We start from the raw sequence: 25,841 nt of genomic DNA on the forward strand, positions 1-25,841 counted from the left end.
GGACAAGAACATCTCATTAAGACCAGTCAAAGGAAATATGAGATTTTGAACATTCAAAGGTACAAACCAAATGGTTTTATCCGTCAATTTATTTGGTAAAATATCTCTAACAATAAATTGTTGATCGTCAATTCAGTGGTTAAAGAAAGAACAAAAAAAATTGTTCATCGTCAATTCAGAAAAGGTAATTGGATTTTGGGTTTCACTCAAAATCATGGTAATAACGATTTCAAGATAATAAACACAGATGTTGTGTAATCTAAACCTCAATGGTAAAACCTGAGAGTCTAGAGGGTTACGATTGTGAACATGAAATAGATGGAGAATATGAGATTAGGAGTCAAATGGTTAAGAGTTTCACGAAAATGAAGTTAGCAATGATTTTGCGATTATTAACAAGAACTTTTGTAGACCTATACCAAAACTGGTTATGTTCCGATAGTCAAGGGAACAACATGAAAGTCGTGATCAGATATGGTAGAAAGAAGTGATGATGTCAACCATCAATTCCTTGTTGCAAACTATAATTCCAGAACGAATTTACCATCAATTTCATGAAAATAAAATATTTTTTAGATTTTGATTTTTCAGAACACTGAAATAAAGAAAAATATTTTTGAGATTTTTGAATTTCTAAAAAAGAAAATACATAAACGAATAGAATATTTTTGGATTTTTTTCTGAAAAGAATAAGACAAAAAATATTTTTGGATTTTTTTCTTTTCTGAAAAGACTTACAAAGATAGTAGATTCTAAAATCTGAATGGACAGTTACTTCATACTTACTCTGAGGATTGGAACAAGTCAGAAGTGAACAGTTGATTCTGACAGCTTCCAAAGATCAGAACCATTCGAAAGTGAATAGTAACATGAACGATTACGTTGTTGATTTTGGAAAAAATTCAGCTTCAATCATTTCCAAACCTTGTAGAATCTGATTGAATGATACTTCTTGTAAATCTTTAGTGAAGATATTAGCTAGCTGATCAGAGGATCGAACAAAGTGAATTTCTACATTCCCATCTTCAACATGGTTCTTGATAAAGTGGTATCGAAGCGCAATATCTTTTGTTATTGAATGTTGCACTGGATTATGACATATTCTAATGACACTTTCAGAATCACAATAGAAAAGAATTGGGTAAATTACACCAATCATCCCTCGTGCATATGTCAGAAAGCGTGTTTAGTCCCTATTTTTAGAAATTAACTCGGATCGTCCCTCGTATGTTTAAAAGTTGCGCATTTGGTCCCTACCGTTAATGGTGATACGTTTCTACAGTTAAACCATAGGAAAATGACATAACTACCCTTATTTTTATAATTATAATTATTGAAAAAATACACACTAATTTAAAACTAACACACCACCCTTATAGCGAAGGCAACAAATCTTGTTCCTGTTTCTCTGCACGATCACGTACCCTAACTCGTTCATTTTAGAATGACATAATAAAATCCAGAAATCACGTAATAAAATCCATAGGAAAAACACCAAATTAACTGGTAATTGGAATCAAACCTAGAAATCACATAATCAAACCCACAACTCAGGAATGAAACCCATTCAGACCGATAAAATCAAACTCAGGAATTATATACCAATTCAAGGATTCAATTACAAAGCATTCAAGGATTCAATTACAAAGCTGAAGTCCATGATTCAAAAAAAAAAATCAAAAACTAGATTCAAAATGCAAATGAAAAAAACAGAAGACTGTCAAAATCAAAATTCTAGCCAAGGTTATGTACCAATGATTTCAATTTCCATTTCTTCATGTTCTTGTTCTTGAAGAAAGTCAGATTATATGTTCTTGTTTTTGAAGAATTACCCTTTCCACCATCCACTTACTGCCAACCACCACCCATCTCCCAGCTTCTCCACGACCCGAACCAAACCAAAATCCGATTCAAGACTACAACAGTCCACAAACTAGAAAAATCACAAAAAATCCCCAAAATGATGACTTAATAATCAAAAGGAAATACTTCAAACTTCTTGAAGGAATAAAATTTGATGAAATCGAAGCTTAAACCTGTGAAATCGGAGCAGAAGTAAACTCGATGACTTTAAAAAAACCTAGGAATTGTCTTCAAAAACCTAGAAATCGTCTTCAAAAGACCAATATTTTGTCTTAAAAAGCCCTATAAATGAAATCGAAGCTTAGACCCATAAATCTGTGCTGAAAGTAAATTCAATGACTAAAAAACCCAAAAATTGTTTTTCAAAAGCCCAGAAGTCGTCTTCAATAAGACCCAAATTTTGTCTTCAAAAACCCTGAAATCGTAGTGTCTTCGTCTTCAAAATAAACCGAGACATCAACCCATATTCATCTTCAGTTTGGTGTACCTCAAACGATGAAACAAAAACATCAAAGAACACATAACCACACACACCTCCCTGTTTCTCTTCTTTGATGATGATGAGGTCCGACAGAGGGCTATCGGAGGGTTGCCAGAGTGAGAAGAGGGGAAGGAGAATGATGGCTTCAGGTTTGATGGGAGAGAGAGAGAGAGAGAGAGTAGAGATAAGGTTTATTTATTTATTTATTTATTTATTTTTGTCATTTTAGGTAAAAGACTGAAATACCCCTCTAATGTGGGTCACTTAACGGAAAAACAAACGGTTAACGATGTCAGGGACGAAACATGAAACTTTTAAACATATTAGGGACGATCCGAGTTAATTTTTGAAAATAGGGACTAAACACGCTTTCTGGCATATGCACGAGGGACGATTGATGTAATTTACCCAAAAGAATTTGTTTCATAATGATTATGTACTCTCATAACTGATTCAGAATCCATACCACTTAGATTTGCATGATGTTGTGGCAATATATTTTGCTTCAGCTATGAATAAGGACATACATGTTTGTTTTTCGGACTCCCAGCTGACAAGCTTTCCATCCAGAAATTAACATCCTTTTGATATACTTTTCTAATCAAGACCATAGCCTCCTAAGTCAGCATCAGAATAGGCTTGCACAACGAATCCCAAATTTGATGGATACCATAAACCTAGTGAATATGTTTGTTTCAGATATCGAAATATGTTCTTAACATCCATCATGTGAGGTTCTCGAGGATTTGCTTGGAATCTTTCATAGTAATAAACAACAAACATTATGTATGGACGACTAGATGTTAGATACAATAAAGATTCGATCATCTGATGAAACAATGTAATATCCATTGTTGGTTTGTCAATGTGAGTTTTGTTCTGAACGCCATAGGAACTTTGACTTCTGAATCACCTACCGTTCCAAATTTGGCCAATAAAGTCTTTGTGAAAGCTTCTTGATTGATGAAATTCCCTCTAAACTCTGTCTTATATTTAAACCAAGGAAAAAATTAATTAGACCCATAGAACTCATTTCAAATTTTGTCTCCATTAATTTTTGGAATTCAGATGTTAAGTTGCGATTAGTGGATTCAAAAATAATATCATCAACATAAATTTGAACTATCATTAAATCGTCACCCTCCTTCTTCCAAAAGAATGTAGGATCAACAAAACCTTGTTTGAATTTAGACTGTTTAAGAAAACGAGTTAGAGTTTCATACCATGCCCGTGGAGCTTGCTTAAGACCATATACAACTTTGTCCAGAATATAACAGTGATTCATAAATTTTTCATTCACAAAACCTGGAGGTTTTTCGTAGACTGTTTCTTCAAGTTCTCCATTCAGAAATACACACTTCACATCCATTTGATGTACTTCGAAGTTTTTGTGAGCAACATAGGCCATAAATATGCGAACTGATTCAAATCTAGCCACAGGAGCAAACGTCTCTTTATAATCGATGCCTTCTTCTTGATAATATCCTTTGACTACTAGACGTGCTTTATTGCAAACAACATTCCCTTCTTTGTCCATCTTGTTTCTAGATACCCATTTTAGACCAACCACAGATAGATTTTCTAGAGTAGGAATCAATCTCCATACTTTGTTCCGATTAAATTCATTAAGTTCTTCTTGCACCGCATGAACCCAATCTGCATGATCAAGAGCAATTTTAATAGTTTTAGGCTCAATTTTAGAAATAAAAGAATTAAACATGCAAAATTTCAGTTCAGAAAATAAAATAAATTTCTATTCCTTTTGTTGAGCACGTGTGGGAACCCCTAAAAAAGTATATTCAATTACTTGTGATTTCGGATGATCTTTAGTCCATTTTGTCAATGGTGGGAATTTTTAATCATAGATCGGATCAACCTTAGCAACGACTTCTTCAAGTTTTGATCGAACATCTGATGCATTATGTTAGTTATTCTCCCCCTATAAATTTGCATTTGAACCATCATTTAGATTTGAGTTCTCCCCCTGGAGTTGAACATCTGAATCGATATTTAGAGTTGAACTCTCCCCCTGGATTGGAACATCACGAGTTTCTGATTGAGTTGGCATTTCATTTGCATTCGGAATAGGTTGCTCATTACGAGTCTCTATTTCTTCAACAACTTCATCAACAATCTTTAGTAATTTATCATCTTGATTATCCTTGGTGTTTGATTCTGAAGAACTTGCTCCTTCCGGTTCATCAAACAAATTTAAAAAATCCTCATATAGATTCACAAGAGGAATAATCTTAAAATTTGTTGATGGAAAATTTTCTTCAAATTGACAATGTTCCTTTTTGATATTTATTTATGTAATTATCATCAAACGTATCATAATAACTTTCTCCTATCTTCTTTGATTTCTTGTTCAGAATACGATACGCCTTTGATGTTAATGAGTATCCCAAAACGATACCTTCATCATCTTTCGCATCAAATTTGTTCCAACGTTCTTTGGAATTGAACAAAAAACACTTGGATCCAAACACATGAAAGAATTTAACATGAGGGTTTCGATTGTTCAAAATTTCATAAGGAGTGATCTGAAAATGTTTGTTAATATAAGAGTGATTATAAGTAAAATAAGAAGTTGCTATAGCGTCTGCCCAAAAATGTAGATGAAGATTTACAAATGACAGCATTGTCCTTGCAGCTTCACAGGGATAACGATTTTGTTTTTCAACTACGCTATTCTGCCGTGGAGTGTAAGGTGAAGAGAAATTGTGAGAAATTCCTTTGCTTTTCAAGAATTATTCAAATAGATAATTTTTAAATTTTGATACATTATGACTTCGAATTTTTTGAACAGACTTTCGCAACTGTAGCTCAACTTGCTTGATGAAATCAATCAGCTTCTGAGTCGCTTCAGATTTCTGTTTAAGAAAAAATACCCAAGTAAATCATGAAAAGTCATCAACAATAACCATAATGTATTTTTTACTGCCAATGCTTTCAATAGTTGATGGGCCATAGAGATCAATATGCATTGATTCAATTGGTTCAATGATCTTGGTATTTATTGTGGAAGAATTACATTTTCTGCTTTGTTTTTCGAGCTCACATGCAACACATAAGTGTTCCTTTTCAAATTAAAGAAGAGGAAGTCCTTGAACTAGATCACTAATTACAAGTTTGTTAATATCCTTGAAGTTCAGATGAGAAAGCCTTCTGTGCCACAACCAACTATCACCTGAAGATGCTTTCATAAGTAAACAGCTAGATGGTTTTCCTTGAATCGAATTTAAATTGAGAGGATACATTTCTCCTTTTCTTTTTTATTTCAGAAGAACAGTTTTAGATTCCTTTTGTATGATTTTTGACCCCTCTTCATCAAAAGATACTTTGAGACCTATACCTACAACAAATTGAGAAATGCTAATTATATTGTGTTGCAAACCTTCAACGTAAACTACCTTCCGAATTGAGAATTCCCCATTAGTTATCATGTCATATCCCTTTATTTCTCTAGTGGAATTGTTTCTATATTTCACTTTTCCTCCATCTTTCAAAGTCTGCTACTCTCTTAATTCCGATTTCTTTCCTATCATGTGATGAGAACGGCCGCTATCAATTTACTATTCTGAATCGTACTGTTCGTCACACATAACCTTCAGAATTTAAGAAGATTTAGGAACCCAAATCGACTTGGGTCCATGTGAGAATTTCGTTTGAACAGGAAAAATCTTTGTTTTTTCAACCCAAAATGATTTTCTGATCAATGTATTGTTTATCCCTTTTCTATTTTAAAAACTTCAATTTTGTCAACAAAATCAGATTTTCTTCAATACATTCTTTGTATTTTGAAGCCATCTAGTCCGAAAACACATTTTCTTCCTTTTCAATTTTGCTTCATATTCTTCAAGAGTGATTTCTAGATCCGAAATAACTTTGTTTTCAACATTAATATCATTTGATTTAGCAATTGTTTTTGAAAATTATGACTTAGGTGAAGAAATTGATTTTGGATTCTGAAATTAAGACAAATCATTACTTTGATTTAAAGATCTTTTTTATTTGACATAACTTTGATTTGAATTCATTCCAATTTTCTTCCATTTTTTTTCTTCTAGCCAAATTATTTTTGTATCTCGCATTCATTTGCCTTTTCTTTGCTATTATTTCCTCAACAGATTTTCGATTGTTTACTTTTGGTTTTTCTTTTATAATATGTATTTCATTCTTTTCCAATGAAATTTCACTCGAAACTTCTTTTGTACCACTTGATCTAGCCTCATCATAACAATAGTACACACGATTCAATGGTTCAGAAACATATTTTTCCTTTTGATTTAAAGGAAGTCATTTCTAAAAGACCTTTTGTTTCATCAGCATTGTTAATTGGCTTTGACCAAAAGTAGTCATCACATCCTTTTGCATTATCAAGATCAAATATAGACGTTAACTCAGAAGGGTCATTTTTGTTCAATCCTTTCTTTACAAAAACTTGATTTGGTGTTTTCTGAATTCTTGGAAAAACTGTTGCTTCTTCTTTCAAAATTTATGAACCTTTACTTTCAACAATTTGAACAAATTCGATTGAGTTTTTAGAAAAGAAATTTTTCTTTGGTTCATCAAGATTTTTCATAAAAGTGGAACAATCAATTTTGTCTTCTGTAGATATTTTACTCATTCTGCTTTCATCAAATTCAGAAATATTCTCAAAATTAAGAGTATTATCCGAATTCAATTTCTTGGATAATAAGTTATATTTCTACATAACACTCATTTTGATTTCTTGTGTATCTTCTTAAGTTAAATTATATTTCAACATGTTTTTATGTTCTTTGGACTTAATATATTCTTCAATTTTCTTAAGTCCAACTTTATAAGAATCATAACCATCGTCTCCTGATGACATAATTGATTCACATTTATAACATTCAGAATCAATCTCATCTTCTTTCAGTTCAAGAAAAGGAAAAATCAACTTATTCAAACCCTTACCTATTTCACAATCTAAATGAAGCTGAGTTATATTGAAGTACAAATGTTTAACAATAAAACAGAAAATATTTTGTTGTTTCAAAAGTACTTTACTATCTCTCTTAAGTAAAATAACATCATCTCTAGATCTATTAAGCTCAACCTCCAAGGTTTCTATTATTATCCGTCTCTCCTCATTCTTAAATGTTATCATGTTAAGATTATCATTCAAATTAGAATTACTGATACGAGTCCTTTTCAAGCTATCACTAAAATCAGAAATCGTATAATGAAAATCATTTAATTCAGAATCATAATGTGATGTAGGAATATTAAGATATTTAATAATATATTGTACCTTGTCGAAAACCCTCTCGCATTCACTCACTTGCTCCTTGATTGATTTTTTTGCAAAACAGGTAACTAAAGCTTTTCCGCCATCAATGGCATATCCTTTCCCTTATGAATTACTATTCTGAACCATCAAGCACTTTCCTACATAGCCTTGCTTTTCATATTTCACCATGAGCAGGTTTCCTCACTTCATCATCTTTTGAGTTAGTTGACCACACTTCAACTTTTCCATCATCACTATCCTCTTGTACCATCCGCACTGATTTCGTAGTTGTTGTAGTTTTCTTTCAGATTTCTTCAATTTTCTGAGTGTAGTAAGCTTCATCTTTATCTTTCTCCTTTTTTTCTTATGCTTTTTAAGTAGCATGCACTCTTTTGCGAAATGATTCTTTCCATAACAATAGTTGCAGTCATATCCAAACTCACTTATAACTCTCATCTCTTGGCTTCTCATAATTGCAACTGCCTTGCTTATACTTCTTTTCTTTTCTTTCTTCTCAACGGACTTGGCTAGGACTAATAAGGGCTAAAAAGGAACATACCACTAAATCTTGAATGTTACATCATCTAACAAATATGACTCGTATAATGTCATGCTTTATAATTATTTGTAAACACTTACACTATGCTTAACATATTAGATAAAAAACTAAGTAATAGCTGAAAGCAGGGCCGACCCATGGCCCTAGGCGACTGCCTCGGGCCCCCAAATGCCAAAGGGCCCCTATTTTATATTTGTTATATTCGTTATTGTTAAGTGCATTTCATGCATTCATTTTGTAGTTTTAATCCATAAAAGTGCATTGCATTTAGGTTTAAACTCATGAATTTTGCATATTTTTCAGGATTTTTCATGAGACAATTTCATTCACACATTTTTGTGAGATTTCATGGACTTTTGGAGGTTGGATCTTGCTTGAGGAGGTTAAAAAGAGTTGAGGTTAAAAAGATATTAAAGAAATGAAGATTTTGGCTTTATAGAGATTTACACGACCGTGTAAATGGAAGCCTTGCGTTTACGCGGGCCGTGTAAACGTAGATTTCTGCACAGTGTATTTTTGCGTTTATACGGGCGCGTAAACGACAGTGTTAATTTATGCGGGTTTTAAAGCAGTTTTTCACCATTTTTAAAAGGGGGAACCAACTTTTTACTTTGGGGGGTCGACTTTTGGAGCAGAGAAAGCGATTTTCTTGAGGATTTTGAAGTTGATTAACACTTGGGAACATTTGATTTCATTTTGTAAGAACTTTAATTTCATTTTCTATATTTGTGATCTTGTTTTATTCATGAGTGGCTAGAACCCTAGATTCTCCAACTTTATGTCTTGACTTCTAGTTGTGATTTCAATCATATGAATTGATGTTTTCTTTCAATTTTCTATCTAGTAAATTTGATTTTGTTTCAATCGAATGTTTGATTCTAGTTGTGATTCTTATTGGCCATTTGAACTAGGGATAGATCATTCAAGTTATCTAATTGCAAAATCCATAATTGGTTTGTAAATTGGACTAGGTAACAAGCACTAAACTGATTTCTATTGAATGAATTTAGTGTAAATCTTATTCACACATTCTTATGCTCCCAAGCTTATGAGGAGTATTGAGTGTTGTTGGGAACATTCACATAAAGTTTAATGCAATCTTTCAACCTAATTCTAAGAGCTTGTTTAGATTAGATTGGTAAGGTTAGGATTAATCAAAGAGCTTATTTTGGTTAATCAATGTGGTGAATGGGAGGTGCTAGATCTTGTTAGCATTTACATGTACCAACTTAGATAGAATTAAACAAATATCTTGTCATCCATGGAATCACATTGCTAATTTGTCTTGCATAGAGTTGGAGTACTTACAAATCTTGAACTTATTTCACTTAATCAATTGCTTACTCATTAAATTAGCTCTTATTTGAATCATTGCATTTAAATTCCTCTCTTTTGTGATCATATTTTACCTTGCGCAAAAAGGTATAGGCATTTGTCCCGTGTCTCTGTGGATCGACCCTGCTTACCTTGTATTAAATTTTTAGTGCAAAGTAATAGTGTTTTGGAGTCATTTTGTACCCCTTTATTTGTTGGGTTTGACACGCTTAACAAATTGACGCTGTTGTCGGGGACACAGTGTTACTAATTGTTTATGCCAAGCATTTTGTGAGCAGGTGCTTTAAAAAAAAAGTCAAGTAGAAGATAAGTTTTCAATTAAAGGAAGTGGCGAGAAGGTTAATGTGTTGTAAAGGCCCACCTACTTAGAACAAAGCACATTCAGGGGCCAAGTCGAGCCAACGACTTAAAACAAGGACAGGTAACAGGGAGGCAACCCGGGTTTTTGTCATTTCTTTTAAAACTTTTTAGTCTTTGGTAATTTTCAATTTTTTTATGTCCCAAATGGTTTTAACTTATTTTTTATGCCTATAAAATGAATCTCCGGCTCCAAAAATACTTCACGGATAGCTTGTGGAGGATGAAGAGGAGGTTCACACCATAATTGCGAGGCTCCAAGAACGATTCAATAAATTCTTTCCATATCTTTAATCATTCATATTTTACTTAAAATTCAATTGGTGTGCATTTGTGACTGTTTTGGACCCATTCCCAACCCAGCTACCATCCTCCACCATCCGGCTCTCAATAGGTCGGCTATGCCTCTCTCCAAGCATCAAGGGCGATGCTTATTTTAAGCTTGGGGAGGGGCATCCATCCATGCATAAATCTCGTTGCATGTATTTTTGTACATATTGCATAATGTTTTTTTTTCTTTTTTATTTTTCTGCATATAAAATTTTTCAAAAACCAAAATGATTTTCTTTCTATTCTATTTTTATTATTTATTGAATTTTGCATCTAAATTTTTGCATTACATTCATTTAAAAAAATTTGATCCAATCCTAAGCACCCGAATCTTCTCAAGATAGTTGAGCTGGTAAGTGAATCGTATGCCTTGATATTAGACTTGCTCATTTTATTGAAAATCTCAAACAAGTTAATCACACACAAACATACCTCCCAAAGCTATTTGTGCAAAACAGAAAGTGAGAAGATTTTCAACATTGGAGCATAAAAGCAGGTATGAATCAATTCTTTGGGACATATGACTGGTCTTATGAGTAGTAAGTGCTCAATTGAACTTAAAATGCCAAATTCAAAAGTTCATAAAAAGAATGCAAAAACTCAATGTCTCGAGCCTTCTAGCGCTCTTAAAAGTCCTTTCTACTCATTCCCTTTTATATACTCTGCTTGGGAACATAGCTTTAAACTATACTTACGGGTCTTTGCATGTTAACCTTTAGTCCCCTAAAAAATGTCTTAGAAGTAGACTGTGAGATGTCCCACAATAGAAAAGTCAAGGACAAAAATATAAAGAAATTGGCCAAATAAATAAATAAATTAATAAGAGTGTTATGTGTTAACTAAGTTATTTGTATATGTGTTACTTAAAAAAAACTATTATTAAGTTAATCTGTGACCTTTGGGATTCGAACAAGTAAACTCTAAGGGGTGTTTTACACCTAATCGCCTAAAGCTAAATTGTTTGGGACTGATTGAGTTGAAAATTCGCTACACGGGTTCCATAGAAAGTCATAAACTTAATAATAGCGGATAAAGCTAATCTGTGGCCTTTGAGGTTCAGACAAGTAAACCCGAGGGATCTTTTTAAATCTAACACACTAAGATCATTTGATTTGGATGTGTTGGTTGAAAGCCCGTTACACGAATTTCAAAGAAAGCCATGAGCTTTATTTGTAAAAAAATATAACTAGGAAGTTGTATATAGTTGTGCTTATAATTTAATTGAATATTATGTTTAGGAAAAATGCTTGGCTGTCAAAAGATTCTTTTGGATTTGGATTTGAACTTATGACATTGGGACTGAATGTTAATTACGATGACTAGTGTAAGTGGTTTGAATTTTGTAATCAATCTGGGTAAATATTAGGGAATTTTTAGAAAAGATTTTTTCAGAAAAAGCTTGTTGTTGACCAACAAATAGTTGGAATCAGACATTGTTATATTCTATGAAACAAAGATGATTGAGCATGTTTTGTCACATACAATTTTACGAGAGTAAGACCATAATTTGTTCCATGAATTGACTTGATGATATTGAAAGGGAATAAGTGTTGTGATCTTTGATTCTGTTGAGTTGTATTAGGGAGTGGCCAAAGTCTTATTTCTATTGTTATATAATATTTTGAGACTAAATCCAAGTTGACTCAAGGCATGACAAGTACATTCTCAACTATGGTACAAAACATGGTTAATTGGGCTGGATTTTTTCATGTTTGTTTTGAATTCTTGCCTTAAGTTTCAAAAAAAGTTTTAACTTGATTTTCTTTTCTTTTCTTTTATTTTATTTTCTCTAGTTTTAATTTTCTTGTTCTTTCTTGAGGACAAGAAAGGTTCAAGCTTGGGGAGATTTGTTAGGTGCATTTCATGCATTCAATTTGTAGTTTTAATCCATAAAAGTGCACATTGCATTTAGGTTTAAACTCATGCATTTTGCATATTTTTCGGGATTTTTCATGAGGCAATTTCATTCACACATTTTTGTGATATTTCATGGACTTTTGGAGGTTGGATCTTGCTTGAGGAGGTTAAAAAGAGTTGAGGACAAAATTTCGGGACTTGTGGAGCACCGGGGAGCAAGATATTAAAGAAATGAAGATTTTGGCTTTACAGAGATTTACACGGCCGTGCAAATGGAAGCCTTGCATTTACGCGGGCCGTGTAAACGTAGATTTCTGCACAGTGTATTTTTGAGTTTACGCGGGCGCGTAAACGACAGTGTTAATTTATGCGGGCCGTGTAAACGTAAATGCGGGTTTTAAAGCAGTTTTTCACCATTTTTAAAGGGGGGAACCGACTTTTTACTTTGGGGGTCGACTTTTGGAGCAGAGAAAGCGATTTTCTTGAGGATTTTGAAGTTGATTAACACTTGGGAACATTTGATTTCATTTTGTAACAACTTTAATTTCATTTTCTAGATTTGTGATCTTGTTCTAGTCATGAGTGGCTAGAACCCTAGATTCTCCAACTTTATTTCTTGACTTCTAGTTGTGATTTCAATCATATGACTTAATGTTCTCTTTAAATTTTCTATCTAGTGAATTTGGTTTTGTTTCAATCGAATGTTTGATTCTAATTGTGATTCTTATTGGCCATTTGAATTAGGGTTAGATCATTCAAGTTATCTAATTGCAAAATCCGTAATTATTTTGTAAATTGGACTAGGTAACAAGCACTAAACTGATTTCTATTGAATGAATTTAGTGTAAATCTTATTCACACATTCTTATGCTCCCAAGATTATGAGGAGTATTGAGTGTTGTTGGGAACATTCACATAAAGTTTAATGCAATCTTTCAACCTAATTCTAAGAGCTTGTTTAGATTAGATTGGTAAGGTTAGGATTAATCAAAGAGCTTATTTTGGTTAATCAATGTGGTGAATGTGAGGTGCTAGATCTTGTTAGCATTTACATGTACCAACTTAGATAGAATTAAACAAATATTTTGTCATCCATGGAATCACATTGCTAATTTGTCTTGCATAGAGTTGGAGTACTTACAAATCTCGAACTTATTTCACTTAATCAATTGCTTACTCATTAAATTAGCTCTTATTTGAATCATTGCATTTAAATTCCCCTATTTTGTGATCATATTGTACCTTGCGCAAAAATGTATAGGCATTTGTCCCGTGTCTCTGTGGATCGACCCTGCTTACCTTGTATTACATTTTTAGTGCAAAGTAACAATGTTTTGGAGTCATTTTGTACCCATTTATTTGTTGGGTTTGACACACTTTACAGTTATATAATAGTAACCCATTGATTTTAAGTCTACTGTACAAGTTCTTCAAAGTCCAATACTGTGATGCACTGAACCAAAACAGGGAGCGTGGGAGGGAGTACCCTGCGTGCGTCTGACTTCCAAGGTGACTAAGAAGGCGTTATGACTCTTCAATAATAGATTCTATGGAAAATTCAAACGTCGTCTCTCTAGATGCAATATTTGATTGTCATTCTTCTATTTCTTATTTAAGATTCAAGATTTCAGTTTTATCTAGTTCTTCTCATTCTCTTTTTATTTTCTAAATTCATCCACAACAACCATTAGTGAATCAAACATTATTTTAGAATCGAAACACTGATTGCTTCTCCTTCTTTTCATGATTTCAGAAAACTTGAAACTCTATCCTTTCCCTTCTTGTTTTCGATTACCTTTTTCTGAAATACCATCTATGAATGGGAAGTTAATCATGTTATCTAATTTATTTTTAGAGTTTGACCTAGAAACTAAGATCTAGGGTTAGAGGTGAAATTGATTTCTGATAATCTAATTGTGAATCTTTGTACGTTCTAGCGTTCTTGAAATTTCTTTATCTTTTGTGAAATTCGATTTTTTTTTATGAAGTTGAGCAAGTTAGAGACAATCGAATTTAAATCTGTTTAAGTTAGACAATTCTTGAACATCATTTACTTAATTTCAATTTCTAAATGTTAATCTTCTTAATTTTGATTACTTAATGTTAATATTCGATTTCTCTATCTTTCATATGTTTAGAATTTTCTATTGCTGCATTGAGTTTTTCCTAGTTGTTTATAGGTTATTGACAACTAACAACATATACTCTATTAGTGTTGTTTCATTTTTTTATATAACCTAAACAAATATAGAATATGATAGATTTATTTAATCATTTCATCCTTTTAGTAATTTTGTACTTCTATCTTTTTATGAAGGCATTATACTTTTAGAATTTCTTTATTTAGACATTAGACTATCAAAAATCTATCCAATAATAGTATTGTACCTTTAGCTTTTCCATTCCATTGTCTCGGAAAATGCATTTATCGCCCATAGGCTATGCTTAGCATGACTCTCAGAAAATGTCTTTATTGCGAAGGGCCATATTTTTCATTTTGCCCCAACCTCAAGTTGTCTTGGATTGGTCCTAGCTGAAAGCTAGCTCATAGAAAATTATGTCCAGTAATAATTAGTTGATAAGCTAGTTGGCATATAAAATGACATTTTGATGAATATGTTTTTTTTATTAATAATTAAATAATGACATATTTAAAAATTTTAAATAAAAAACTTCTGAAAAAACTAATATAAATAGCTTTTAAAAAGCAAGTTTGTAAGTTAATTAAAAAAAACCTAAATATAGCACCAAGCACAACCTAAATAACTTCGATAGATCTTAGCTATTGATTTTTTATTTTCCTTGATTTATTGAAATGATTTGGTTATATTTTAAACTTTTTTTTAATAACAATAATTATTGAAATAGTAATTTTAAATAAACCTCCCCATCCCCAACTACACATATGTACCCTAAAAAAGTACGCACATTTCTTTTTGAAATATGACGATTTTTTTGGGTCTAATTGTAAAGATGCGGTTTACCATTTTATATATGTAATTATGTATGCATGAACATATACATACCTGTATTTATGAATTACGTATATATGTGTATGTATATTGGATGCAAGCCCACTACTTTTTTCAACATTCACGATTATGTACCCTGATGGCCTGATCCAATAAAACAAATTCAAAAACACCATCTATTTTATAGATATTTTTTTACTATCATTTTTTTTTTTTTTTATAATTATAACAATTATCAAATTTAAAAAAATTAATAATTTTTGTTATACTTGTCATCATCTAAAAATGATAAGAGGGCGGATAGAAAGAATTGATACGACAATATTTAGTTTCTCATTTTATAGTTAAACACAGGCATAATTATATATATATATATATATATATATATATATATATATATATATATATATATATATATATATAGGGTTAGGTTATAATGTGGATGATAACTATTGTGTAGTCGTAAGGACACTTTTAGACCAACAGATGAAAAATCAAGAATGGTTATGATCTATGGTCTATAATATTACAGTAGAATAGCATGTACCATATAATAACATAAATTTGAATGAAATGGTATTTTAGTCAATTTAGCTAGATTTAAAAAATGTTAATTCCGGATTTTATGGATACTTTTTCTTATTTATAAAAAATTTGAATTTGAAGGATAATCATTCTTTTAGTTCGAAATCTCAAAAAATATATTTGTAAATATGATGTGCATTCTCACAGAATATATTTAGAATGAGAAATCAACTTTTTCTATTTACAAAATATCCATTCTAAGAAGAATGTAATACACAAAAACATTTTTTATACTAATAACATATTAAACAATTACATTCTATGAAGTAGTCTACATCAAAAAACTAAAAAAATATGAAAACCAATATTTAATTTTGCATTCTTGAAGAATGAGATACAAAAACTCCTTCAGTGAGAATGACGACAATAAAATTGAATTCTTAGCTTCTTCATCTGGAGTTTTCATGAAGTTATAGATGGTAAAACTAGCAGAATCCATCATCTTCTTTTGTATATCTCTCAATTTCATTGAGTGGATAAAAATGCCTTTGTTCTTGACTTCTTGAATGTCCGGTTGTTGAGATGTATGGAATCATTATTCGCTTCTTAGTATTCTGGAATCAATCTTGGATTCTTCAATCATTCTTGGTTTTACGAGACTGTCAAACAAATATGAAGAATATCAATATTAGTTATAATCAACATTTTAAATTACAACCAACACATATGACGACCTTAAACCAAATTTACAAACTGCACTCCATTCTTCCAAAATAGAATGGATACAACATTATATTGCTATAAGATTCTAATAGAATGAATGATTGTATATTTTAACTAAATGATGTTATTTTTAACTGAATGATCATTTAAATATTCTAATAGAATGAGTTTATGAGTATTCTAAACACATTTTGATGTTACTGTTTATAATATTTTTCTTTGGTTATGTCCATTAAAGACCTATTAAACACATACAAGAATGTATATACACATCAGATCTTGTCAAGGGAAATACAAGGGCAACTCTTAACGACAAACATTGGTCACTATGACTGGAAGATAATGGAAAAATATATAAACAAAACTTAATTAACTAAATTAGAATAAAGGGGAAAATAACATGCCAGCATAAGATAAGAGGTTTACAAGATAGTGGAAACAAGCAAAACAGTTAAATTTACAGAAAGAAAACTAGAAATCATAATAGTAAGAAACAATTAGAAAACCTCGATTGAAACACATGTACGAAACAATTAGATTTACAGAAAGAAAACTAGACATTATAATAGTGAGAGAACAGGGGCTGACCTTTTCCAAAAATCCCGATAATACCTCCTCAACTTCTAAAATGGCAGCCAATGAATGAGCATTTGATTAGATAAAATTATCTTTCATTGCAAAAATAAATTGCTTGTGCTTCCTTTTCGTGTCTTCATTGTTCCCCACACCCATCTAGGCAGCCGTATCATCACACGAATGAGAGTGAAAGAGGAATCGAGGACCGACGGTAAGGAGGGTTGCCAGTAAACTTCTCGTTTTGATTTGAGGTTGAAGCGAATCATCTGAATCAGAGGCGACAATGAACATCAGATGGGTGGTTTAGGTTTCAAAATTGCCAACCTTCAACCATGACCATCGATCAATGGCACGCTTGCTTAATTGGGTCTTGTTAACACCTGTAGACGACTCATATTTCGATGGACTGTGAACCTCCTTATCAAGAATTTTGAAACATGGAAGGATTGTTATTATTTCGAGGAAGCGACAGACTAATGGAGATGTGACCTAGCTGAACATATAAGTGTGCAACCAATGAACCTTTCATCATCTTCTATGTTTCTTTTCTTCTGCTATTGATCCTCTGCCTCTTCAAGATTGTACTACTCCTCATCTAATCAATGGTGATGTATAGGACGGTGGCATGGTGTTGATGAAGTCGACTTAGGGTTATCAATGGCAGCCATGATCTAAAGGGATTCATCCATGATTTAAGGAATTTAATTTTGGTTATTATTAAATTTATATGTAATATTACTTATATGCCCTTATTATATTATTATATTATTTATTCTTTTTTCTAAAATTTGATTTGTTCCTACAACCACACAATAGTTATTGATCCACATATGAACCTGACTCTCTCTCTCTCTCTCACACACACACACACACACACTCTCTCTCTCTCTATATATATATATATATATATATATATATATATATGTATGGGAAAATCAATAGAAAATATATAAATGTTTAAAAACCTTAAAACCTAAAAAATCAATAGAAATATATAGAAAAAAATATTTTAAGATATCTAATCTATTTTTGACTTTATAGAGATAAATATCGCAGGCTTTCGAACAAATTTACTGAAAAAATTATTTTTTTTTTAAATTTTTTTCTCCAATTTTATATAAAAATTCATGTTTTTTAGTTTTGTAAAGTCCAAAAAAAAATGATATCTCAAAGTATTTTTATACTTTTTTTTTAAAGTTTTTTTTTAGGTTTATGCACTTTTTATTGATCTTTTATATATATATATATATATATATATATATATATATATATATATATATATATATATATATATATATATATATATTTGCTCGCGCAAAGCAACGGTGATAAATAGCTCTTCTAACTAATAATTTTTTATGGGAAATAATAATTAAATTTTATTATTAGTTATTATATAATAAAAAATTTACCACTTTTAATTAACATATTTATGTTTAGAACTTATATTTATATTGTCTGTTTATACATTTAATGTAAAATTAATTATTATTGATGTATAGTTTAAAAAATATAAATTAATTTTTATAGAAGAATTTAATATTTTAAAAATTGTCATTATGGTCCAAAGTAAATTTTTAATAAACTTCCTTAATGCAAGTTTTCAAAAATTTAGCAAGTATTAATGATTTTGTTATGCATAATTGATTTGTACAAAAAGTTTTATATTTTATATCTCTTAAAATTTAAAGTATGATTAATATGATTTATAATATAGTATTATATATATATATATATATATATATATATATATATATATATATATATATATATATATATATATTACTTGAGATTAGTATTTGTGTTCTTATAATAAATGTATTTTTTATTGTAAAATCATTTCCTCCTTCAGAGTAATTATTATATCTTAATATAAAAAAAAGTAAGTTTACTCTAATCAAATATACTAATATGCCTTTAGTATTAGACTGTATTGGAGTGACAAATAATCTTTAGTATTGTTGAGGTGACCACAAATTTGGTAGTTCCTTACCTACCACTCCAATTAAATTAAACATGACTAATACTTTAACTTTTTACTAACCCTTTTAATTGAAAAACAATAATGTTTTATAAGATTAAATACAAAAATTAATAACTTAATTTATATTAGTTTTATTTCTAATGGATCTTTAACACAAATAATTGCATACTCGTATTTTCGTCTATTTTTCTTAATACATGCCATTGATTCTATATTAACTTCCAAATATTGATATAAGTCAACAACATAAATACTAAAATTATCATAATAAAAGTATATTATCGTTTGACAAAAGTAGTTGTTAGCTGAAAACGGGTAGCGGTTAGCTGGTAGCGGGTAGCTGGTAGCGTGTAGGTGGTAGTTGGTAGCGGGAAGCTGTAACTTTTATTTGTTATATGAATGTTTAGCAAAAATAGCTGGAAGCTTTTGAAATATATAAAATTACATACAAGGACAATTGATTAAAAATAAATTAATATATAAATATATTTTTAAGGGTAATTATGGAAATTGATTTCAAAAGCTTAGGAACGTTTTGTTAAACACTACATGAAGTAACTTTTAGAATCGGTATGTTTTGTTAAAGTTAAAAGCTAAACGTTTGTACTGCTAAATAAATTTTTTTGTTTAAACTAGAACGTTTTATCAAAATTTAAAAGCTAGAAGCCCTCAAATGCTTCAAAAAACGCGGTGGCAAACACGCTCAAGATGTTCTAATATTAAGGGATTCAATAAGAGATAACCATGGAAAGTAGGTGTTTTGGTGTCTTAGCATTTTGACATGACCTTTCCCCATATTCCCAATAAATCGGGAAAGAAACCCATTTGCATGAAATAAATTACATTATTGCTATATACATTAATATTTTAAATAAAATATTATTTTGCATGAAATATATATACATTATTGCTATATTTATATTTATATGCTACTCGCTTAAGTTCTAATATCATAGTATTTTGCCAAGTTAATATATAATTCAATGAAATATAATAACATTAGAAGTTCTATTGAATTGATTCCCATTCTTGTGATTACGTGCTATGAGGAGACAAGTGTTCTTGGCGTCATCATGTTGTGTCCATGGCATGCATATGAATAGCATCCCCACCCTTGTGCGAAAATGAAATTACCTAGTTGCCCTCAATTAAGTACCCTCCACAATAGAGCATTTCTAGTGAAAATAAATGATGTTTAATGACATTGACACATAGTGATTTCGAAGTTTAAACTGTAGACAAGAAATATACTTTTTTGAAATTTTAATTGTGGTTTTAAACATTTATGGAATTTAGATTTAAAACAAAACGAATAACGTTCAGGGTAATTTGGTCATTTTATTAATCATAAAGATAGACTCATAATTACCAATTTAGCATATTGCATCCCTAATAACACGCTCCCTTGACATTACTTTGAGAACAAAATTTCAAATTATCACACATAATTATGCAAACCAAACGAACCCAACCAGGAGGCGCCTTGTTCAAGCAAACACAAAGAAACCCTCTCTATGAATTCATTGTATATAACAAAAACCCACGCATCGTTTAAAGCTCCAACAGCCAAGAAGAAGCTGACAAGATCAACCAAACCCAGATAACCTGTTGTTTAATTTGCAGTATTGATTCTTTGCCGGAGGTTGGTTTTCCAAAAAAATGGATATTACATTGCAAGGATTCGGCATGGTAGTGAATAATTCTGCGTATGATGATGATTCACCTTGTATTGTTGTTGATTGTGGGAGGAAATCAGAGGAGGAAGGTGAGAAGAAAGATATAAGGGGTTGTTTGGATACATGTGAAGAAGAAGAAGAGTTTGGTGGAAATACTAGCTCAAGCTCTGATTTCACGACGTTATTTGAAACTTCTTTAAATGAAGAGCGTATCACTAGCTTTGAAGACTCATCTTCTCCTTCTTCCAAGGATGTAAACATCTTGAATCATGAGGTCGAAGCCCCACATTGTACCGATTCTGATAGTTCTGTGCAACCCCTTTTGGGTCAAAGAAATTTAGGGAAACAAGGGCCAACACCACTCTCAGGTACTGTTTTTACCAATTTGTTTGTTCTAATTTCTGATTCAAACCCAACAAATTATGCCAAATGATCACGGTGTTTCTCCTTTCGGTTGATAACTTAGTGTTTTACCTTTCAGTTTGATGATTCTTATGTTTATCTTTCACATGGGGTTTTAGTTAGTTGTTTGGCTGTGATTATATTTTGGGTCAAATAATTAGCAATTGGTGATTTTCTCTTAGTTTGATCTGTAACTGTTCATCTTTGATTTGGGGTTTTTGATAGAAATTGAAATGATGAAAGAAAGATTCTCGAAATTGTTACTTGGAGAAGACATGTCTGGTTGTGGGAATGGTGTTTGTACAGCTTTGGCCATCTCGAACGCAATTACAAATCTTTGTGGTAAAATCGATATCGAATTCAGCCGTATATTACAACGCCTTCGATATTCATCGATTTCTCTATGTTTTTCTTGAAATTTCAGCCACACTTTTTGGACAAATATGGAGGCTTGAACCTCTACGTCCTGAGAAAAAAACAATGTGGCGAAGAGAAATTGAATGGCTTCTTTGTGTTAGTGATTACATCGTTGAGTTGATCCCATCTTGGCAAACTTATCCAGATGGAAGCAAGCTTGAGGTGAAATAAAAATATTTTTATTATTTTTAATAATCTTTAAAAAGTTCTAATGTTTCGATATTTGATTTTTAGGTCATGACTAGTAGACCCAGGTCCGATCTTTATGTTAACCTTCCGGCTCTTCGTAAATTAGACAACATGCTTCTCGTGAGATTTTAAACTCTTTTTTCTTTGTAAATTTTGATTTTTTTTTTTAAATGAAGTTGAAATGAAATGAATTTTGATTGTTACAGGAGATATTGGACAGTTTTGAAAAAATGGAGTTCTGGTATGTTGACCAAGGCATTCAAGCTCTTGAAACAGATGGTTCCTCGTCTTTGTGTAAAGTGGTCCCACGTCAAAAAGAAAAATGGTGGCTCCCGGTCCCACGGGTCCCTACTGGCGGTCTCAGTGAGACCGCCAGAAAAAATTTGCAAAACAAACGCGATTCCACAAATCAGATACTAAAAGCTGCAATGGCTATCAATAGTATCACTTTAGCGGATATCGATGTTCCCGAATCATATTTGGAATCACTTCCCAAGGTATATATATTAGATATTTGATTAATAGTCAGACAACCCGTCTTTTAAACATCTTGAAAACAAAATTTATTATTTTTGTTTGCAGAATGCGAAGGGTAGTTTAGGCGATATTATTTATCGATATGTTTCATCGGAACAATTTTCACCCGAGTGTTTGTTGGAGTGTCTTGATTTATCATCGGAGCATCAAGCTCTTGAGATAGCGAACCGTGTGGAGGCTTCCATTTACATATGGAGACGAAAAAACAACATGAAACCTATAAACAATATTGTGAGTAGGTCCTTTTCTAGGTCATCATGGGACAAAGTTAAGGATTTGGTTGCTGATGCGGATAAAAGGGAAACATTAGCGGATAGAGCCGAAAACCTCTTGCTTTGTTTAAGACAAAGGTTCCCTGCCCTTCCTCAAACCACTTTGGACATGAGTAAAATCCAATATAACAAGGTATATATTTATATCTTCAGGTTAAACCCAAATGGTGGTTTTTCTAACATTTAAATTGTCTGTTTACAACATCAGTTAGACACAGTCTCATCCATTTGTCTTTTTCTATGTTAAAAAGGTTGCTTTAGATATCCAACTAGCACAAATGTTGTAAATTTTTATACAAGTAGTTTCATATTGTTATTAAATTAATAGTTTCATGTATGTATTTTAGGATGTTGGAAAATCGATCTTGGAGAGCTACTCAAGAGTGTTGGAGAGCCTAGCATTCAATATCACGGCTCGAATTGATGATTTACTTTACGTGGATGACTTGGCAAGACATTCGGATAAATTCTCATCAATTTCTAACCGTGAAATCGTTTCCAAAACAATCATTGGAAAACCATACACACTTCACACAGTTACCACTCCTTATAGAACCACTTTCACCACACCGAGTCTTTCACCTTCACATATAAATAGTCCAAAGAAAATTATGACCGATTATTTGACCATTGACCAAAAAGGTAAGCACTATGCGGGTCAAGTTGCAAGGTCAAACTCATTTTCAGGTAGGACTCGAGGAGCGTTACAGAAGATGGGACTTTCGGGGTCTAATGGCTCGGTTGGGTTGAGTTGAGTTGAGTTGAGTTGACTCGGATGGGTTTTGGATGAGTTTGATGTTTGTAGATGGGTGAATGAGAGTCTATATATGGATATGTTTAAGCTTTAAGGTGTAGGTAGGTGATGGCATTTGTACATCCCGGTTTTGCCCTAATGAGTAACGAGTCTTGGTTCAGTTGACTCGGATCTTTGGAAGGACTGTGTAGTAGTGAAGTTGTGTAAATAAATGCCAATTTTTGTTTTCCACAAATAAGATAATCTTCTGAAAGGGAATAAGATAAAATATGATATCCGATTATTATATATATGAACCAACTCGTATATTTATACTTTGCATAATCATATAAATTACAATGTTTTACTTGTATAATCATATAACTAAGATACCATATACCAGAAGAAAAACATTAAAAAAATTATATTAGAACAAATATAACAATAATTTTTAAATAAAACCAATTATGATAGTATAAACTTGTAAATACACCCTAGACGATTTGCATGTTTAATGTTTTATTTGTAGTTGGCTTTTTAAATTTCACTAATTTAATACTCTTTCCGTTTCAAAATTATTGTCCATAGACAAAAAACACATAAATTAAGGAAATATTAATTCCTACTAACTTTATTAAGTGAAATGACAGTTGTAGCATTTTGTTGTATTTAATTCCATAGTAGTTGTATTAAATTTTATAATAGTTTAACTAATAATAAAGAATATTGTGGTAAACAAAAAATATTTATTTTTAGAACGAGTATTATTTTAAAGAGAAATTAAATTACTTTTTATTTTTTATGTCTATAAATATTCTTACTCACTAATATTATGAGACCTGTCATTATTCCAACATTCAATTTAATTTGATTTGATATATTCCTAGTATACTATTAATGAAACAGTTTAAAAATTATGAAATGATGATACGTGTCATAATATTAATAGGTAGAAATATTTGTAGGTAACAATTTAATTTCTCTATTTTAAAACAAAACAAAAAGAAAACGTACCCTGTTGATATAAGACATGTTAATATAGGACAGAAAAAATATCAATTTACCACATGTGGCAAAGTGACTCGAGTATGTTTTATTTGTAGGACAGGTGTATTTTGGGCTGGCGCATCTTAGTTGAAGGACAAGCCTTTTGGGCTTCTGTGAATGTTTGATTTTAGGTTCTTTACATTTTGCTTATATATATATATATTCAACTTCATGTAAAACATTATTTTCATAAAACCAAACAAATACCCTCACGTTCGACGAAAGTTTTGTAGCTTACGTATTATAATAGATCGTAACTCAAACTATTATAGATATGCCAACTTCTTAGGTCACGTTCACGGATTGAAATTAGAAGATGAAATTTAAACTAATAAATCTCATTTGGATATTGAAAATTTGAAACTGATCAAATCCAATTATAATATGAAGTCTAAGTCCATTCGTTATACATTTAACGATCCACGAACCACAATCACCATCACGAACAATGAATGAGAGTTGGTGTGCATAAGACGACCATGAAGGAAAATCTGAGAGGAAAGAAGAGAAAGGGATTGGTCGTGGCCCTTCGTCCTCCCCACCACAAATCACCACGACCATGAAGGTCCGGACTGGTGTGCACGAACAACGCTCGTGGCCACGTAGACCACGAGCCCCTTCGTTCTTGGTATACCGGAGGGCCTAATATGTGTCATATATATTGTCCGGATAGGGATAAGCAAATGGACCGGGGAACCGGCCGGAACCGGTACCGGAACCGGAACCGGCACCGGAATCGGAACCCGATGGAACCGGTCGGGCCGGGACCGGGACGTTATTTTTGTAGATTTTTGGAACAGGTTCCCGGTAGGAACCGGAACCGATATAACCGGAACCGGTAGAACCGGCAAAAACCGGTAGAACCGGCAAAAACTGGAACCGTATGATGCTATTTTTCAAGGACCGGTTCCAACATTTGAAGACACGACAAGAACCGGTAGGAACCGAGAACCGGTAGAACCGGACCGATAGAACCGTCGGGCCGGTTCGGTTCTTGATTTTGGCCGAAGCCGGTTCCCGGTTCCGGTCCGGTTCCGGCCGGTTCCGGCCGGTTCGGTCCTTTTGCTCATCCCTATGTCCGGATATAGGGGGTGTTTGGGTGAGCTTTTTGACTTCAAAAGTCATTTTTGACTTCAAAAATCATTTTCATAAAAGTCCTTATTAACTTCTTATTTTTTCCAAAAGAAGCTTTAAAAATATATTTGGAATATCGTTTAGTTTTTTATCTTTTAAAACCTTAAAAGATAGCATTTTATGACTTTTGAAAAAGAGAGTGGTTTCTTCTTATCCAAAAAATTATTGTAAAAGAACTTTTAGAATCCTCAAACATCTTATCACATTTTTTGACTTTTTTCAAAAAGAAAAACATAAAAAATCATTTTAAAAGCAAACCCAAACACCTTCCTAATCACGATATTAAAGAAAATTCTTGACGATGTAACTAAGAATGTAAACATCATTTTCGGATATGGCACAATCACGTTTGTGTATGTCCGTGGAAGATAGTAAAGACTCAATGATACTATCGTGTGCGATGAATGTCCATGTAACGTAATCTAGGTAAGTTTTTTTTTCCTCATTTTTTATTTCTTTTTATTCTTTTCTTTTTAATAAAATGAAACTCACTTTTAGTTTTTTTAATTAATTTTAGCTAAACTTTCTTCTATTTTTTATAGTTTTTGAATTGAAAGTTGGTTCAAGTTTCACAATTTATGGACTTTAGTATTTTTTTTTGTACAATGGTAG

General features: G+C 31.8%; 1 protein-coding gene across 1 annotated transcript; it reads left to right on the forward strand.

Annotated features, from left to right (window-relative positions):
- The first annotated feature begins 20,244 nt into the window (after positions 1-20,244).
- LOC145012189 (rop guanine nucleotide exchange factor 7-like) lies at positions 20,245-23,249 on the forward strand. Its single transcript, XM_078970974.1, has 7 exons — positions 20,245-20,866; positions 21,126-21,242; positions 21,325-21,479; positions 21,552-21,626; positions 21,713-22,003; positions 22,089-22,448; positions 22,663-23,249. Exons 1-7 carry the CDS (start codon positions 20,482-20,484, stop codon positions 23,068-23,070), a joined length of 1,791 nt encoding a protein of 596 aa, XP_078827100.1. The 5' UTR covers positions 20,245-20,481; the 3' UTR covers positions 23,071-23,249.
- Positions 23,250-25,841: the final 2,592 nt, after the last annotated feature.

The sequence above is a fragment of the Lactuca saligna genome, chromosome 8 (genome assembly GCF_052625555.1).
Source record: "Lactuca saligna cultivar CGN05327 chromosome 8, ASM5262555v1, whole genome shotgun sequence".
Classification (NCBI taxonomy): Eukaryota; Viridiplantae; Streptophyta; class Magnoliopsida; order Asterales; family Asteraceae; genus Lactuca; species Lactuca saligna.

What these genes read in the sequence shown, in the direction of transcription:
- LOC145012189 (XM_078970974.1), top strand. Translation starts at nt 20,482, where the DNA reads ATGGATATTACATTGCAAGGATTCGGCATGGTAGTGAATAATTCTGCG. An exon ending in AGGGCCAACACCACTCTCAG is followed by an intron (nt 20,867 to 21,125) that starts GTACTGTTTTTA and finishes GGTTTTTGATAG; the next exon opens with AAATTGAAATGATGAAAGAA. An exon ending in ATTTGGAATCACTTCCCAAG is followed by an intron (nt 22,004 to 22,088) that starts GTATATATATTA and finishes TTTTGTTTGCAG; the next exon opens with AATGCGAAGGGTAGTTTAGG.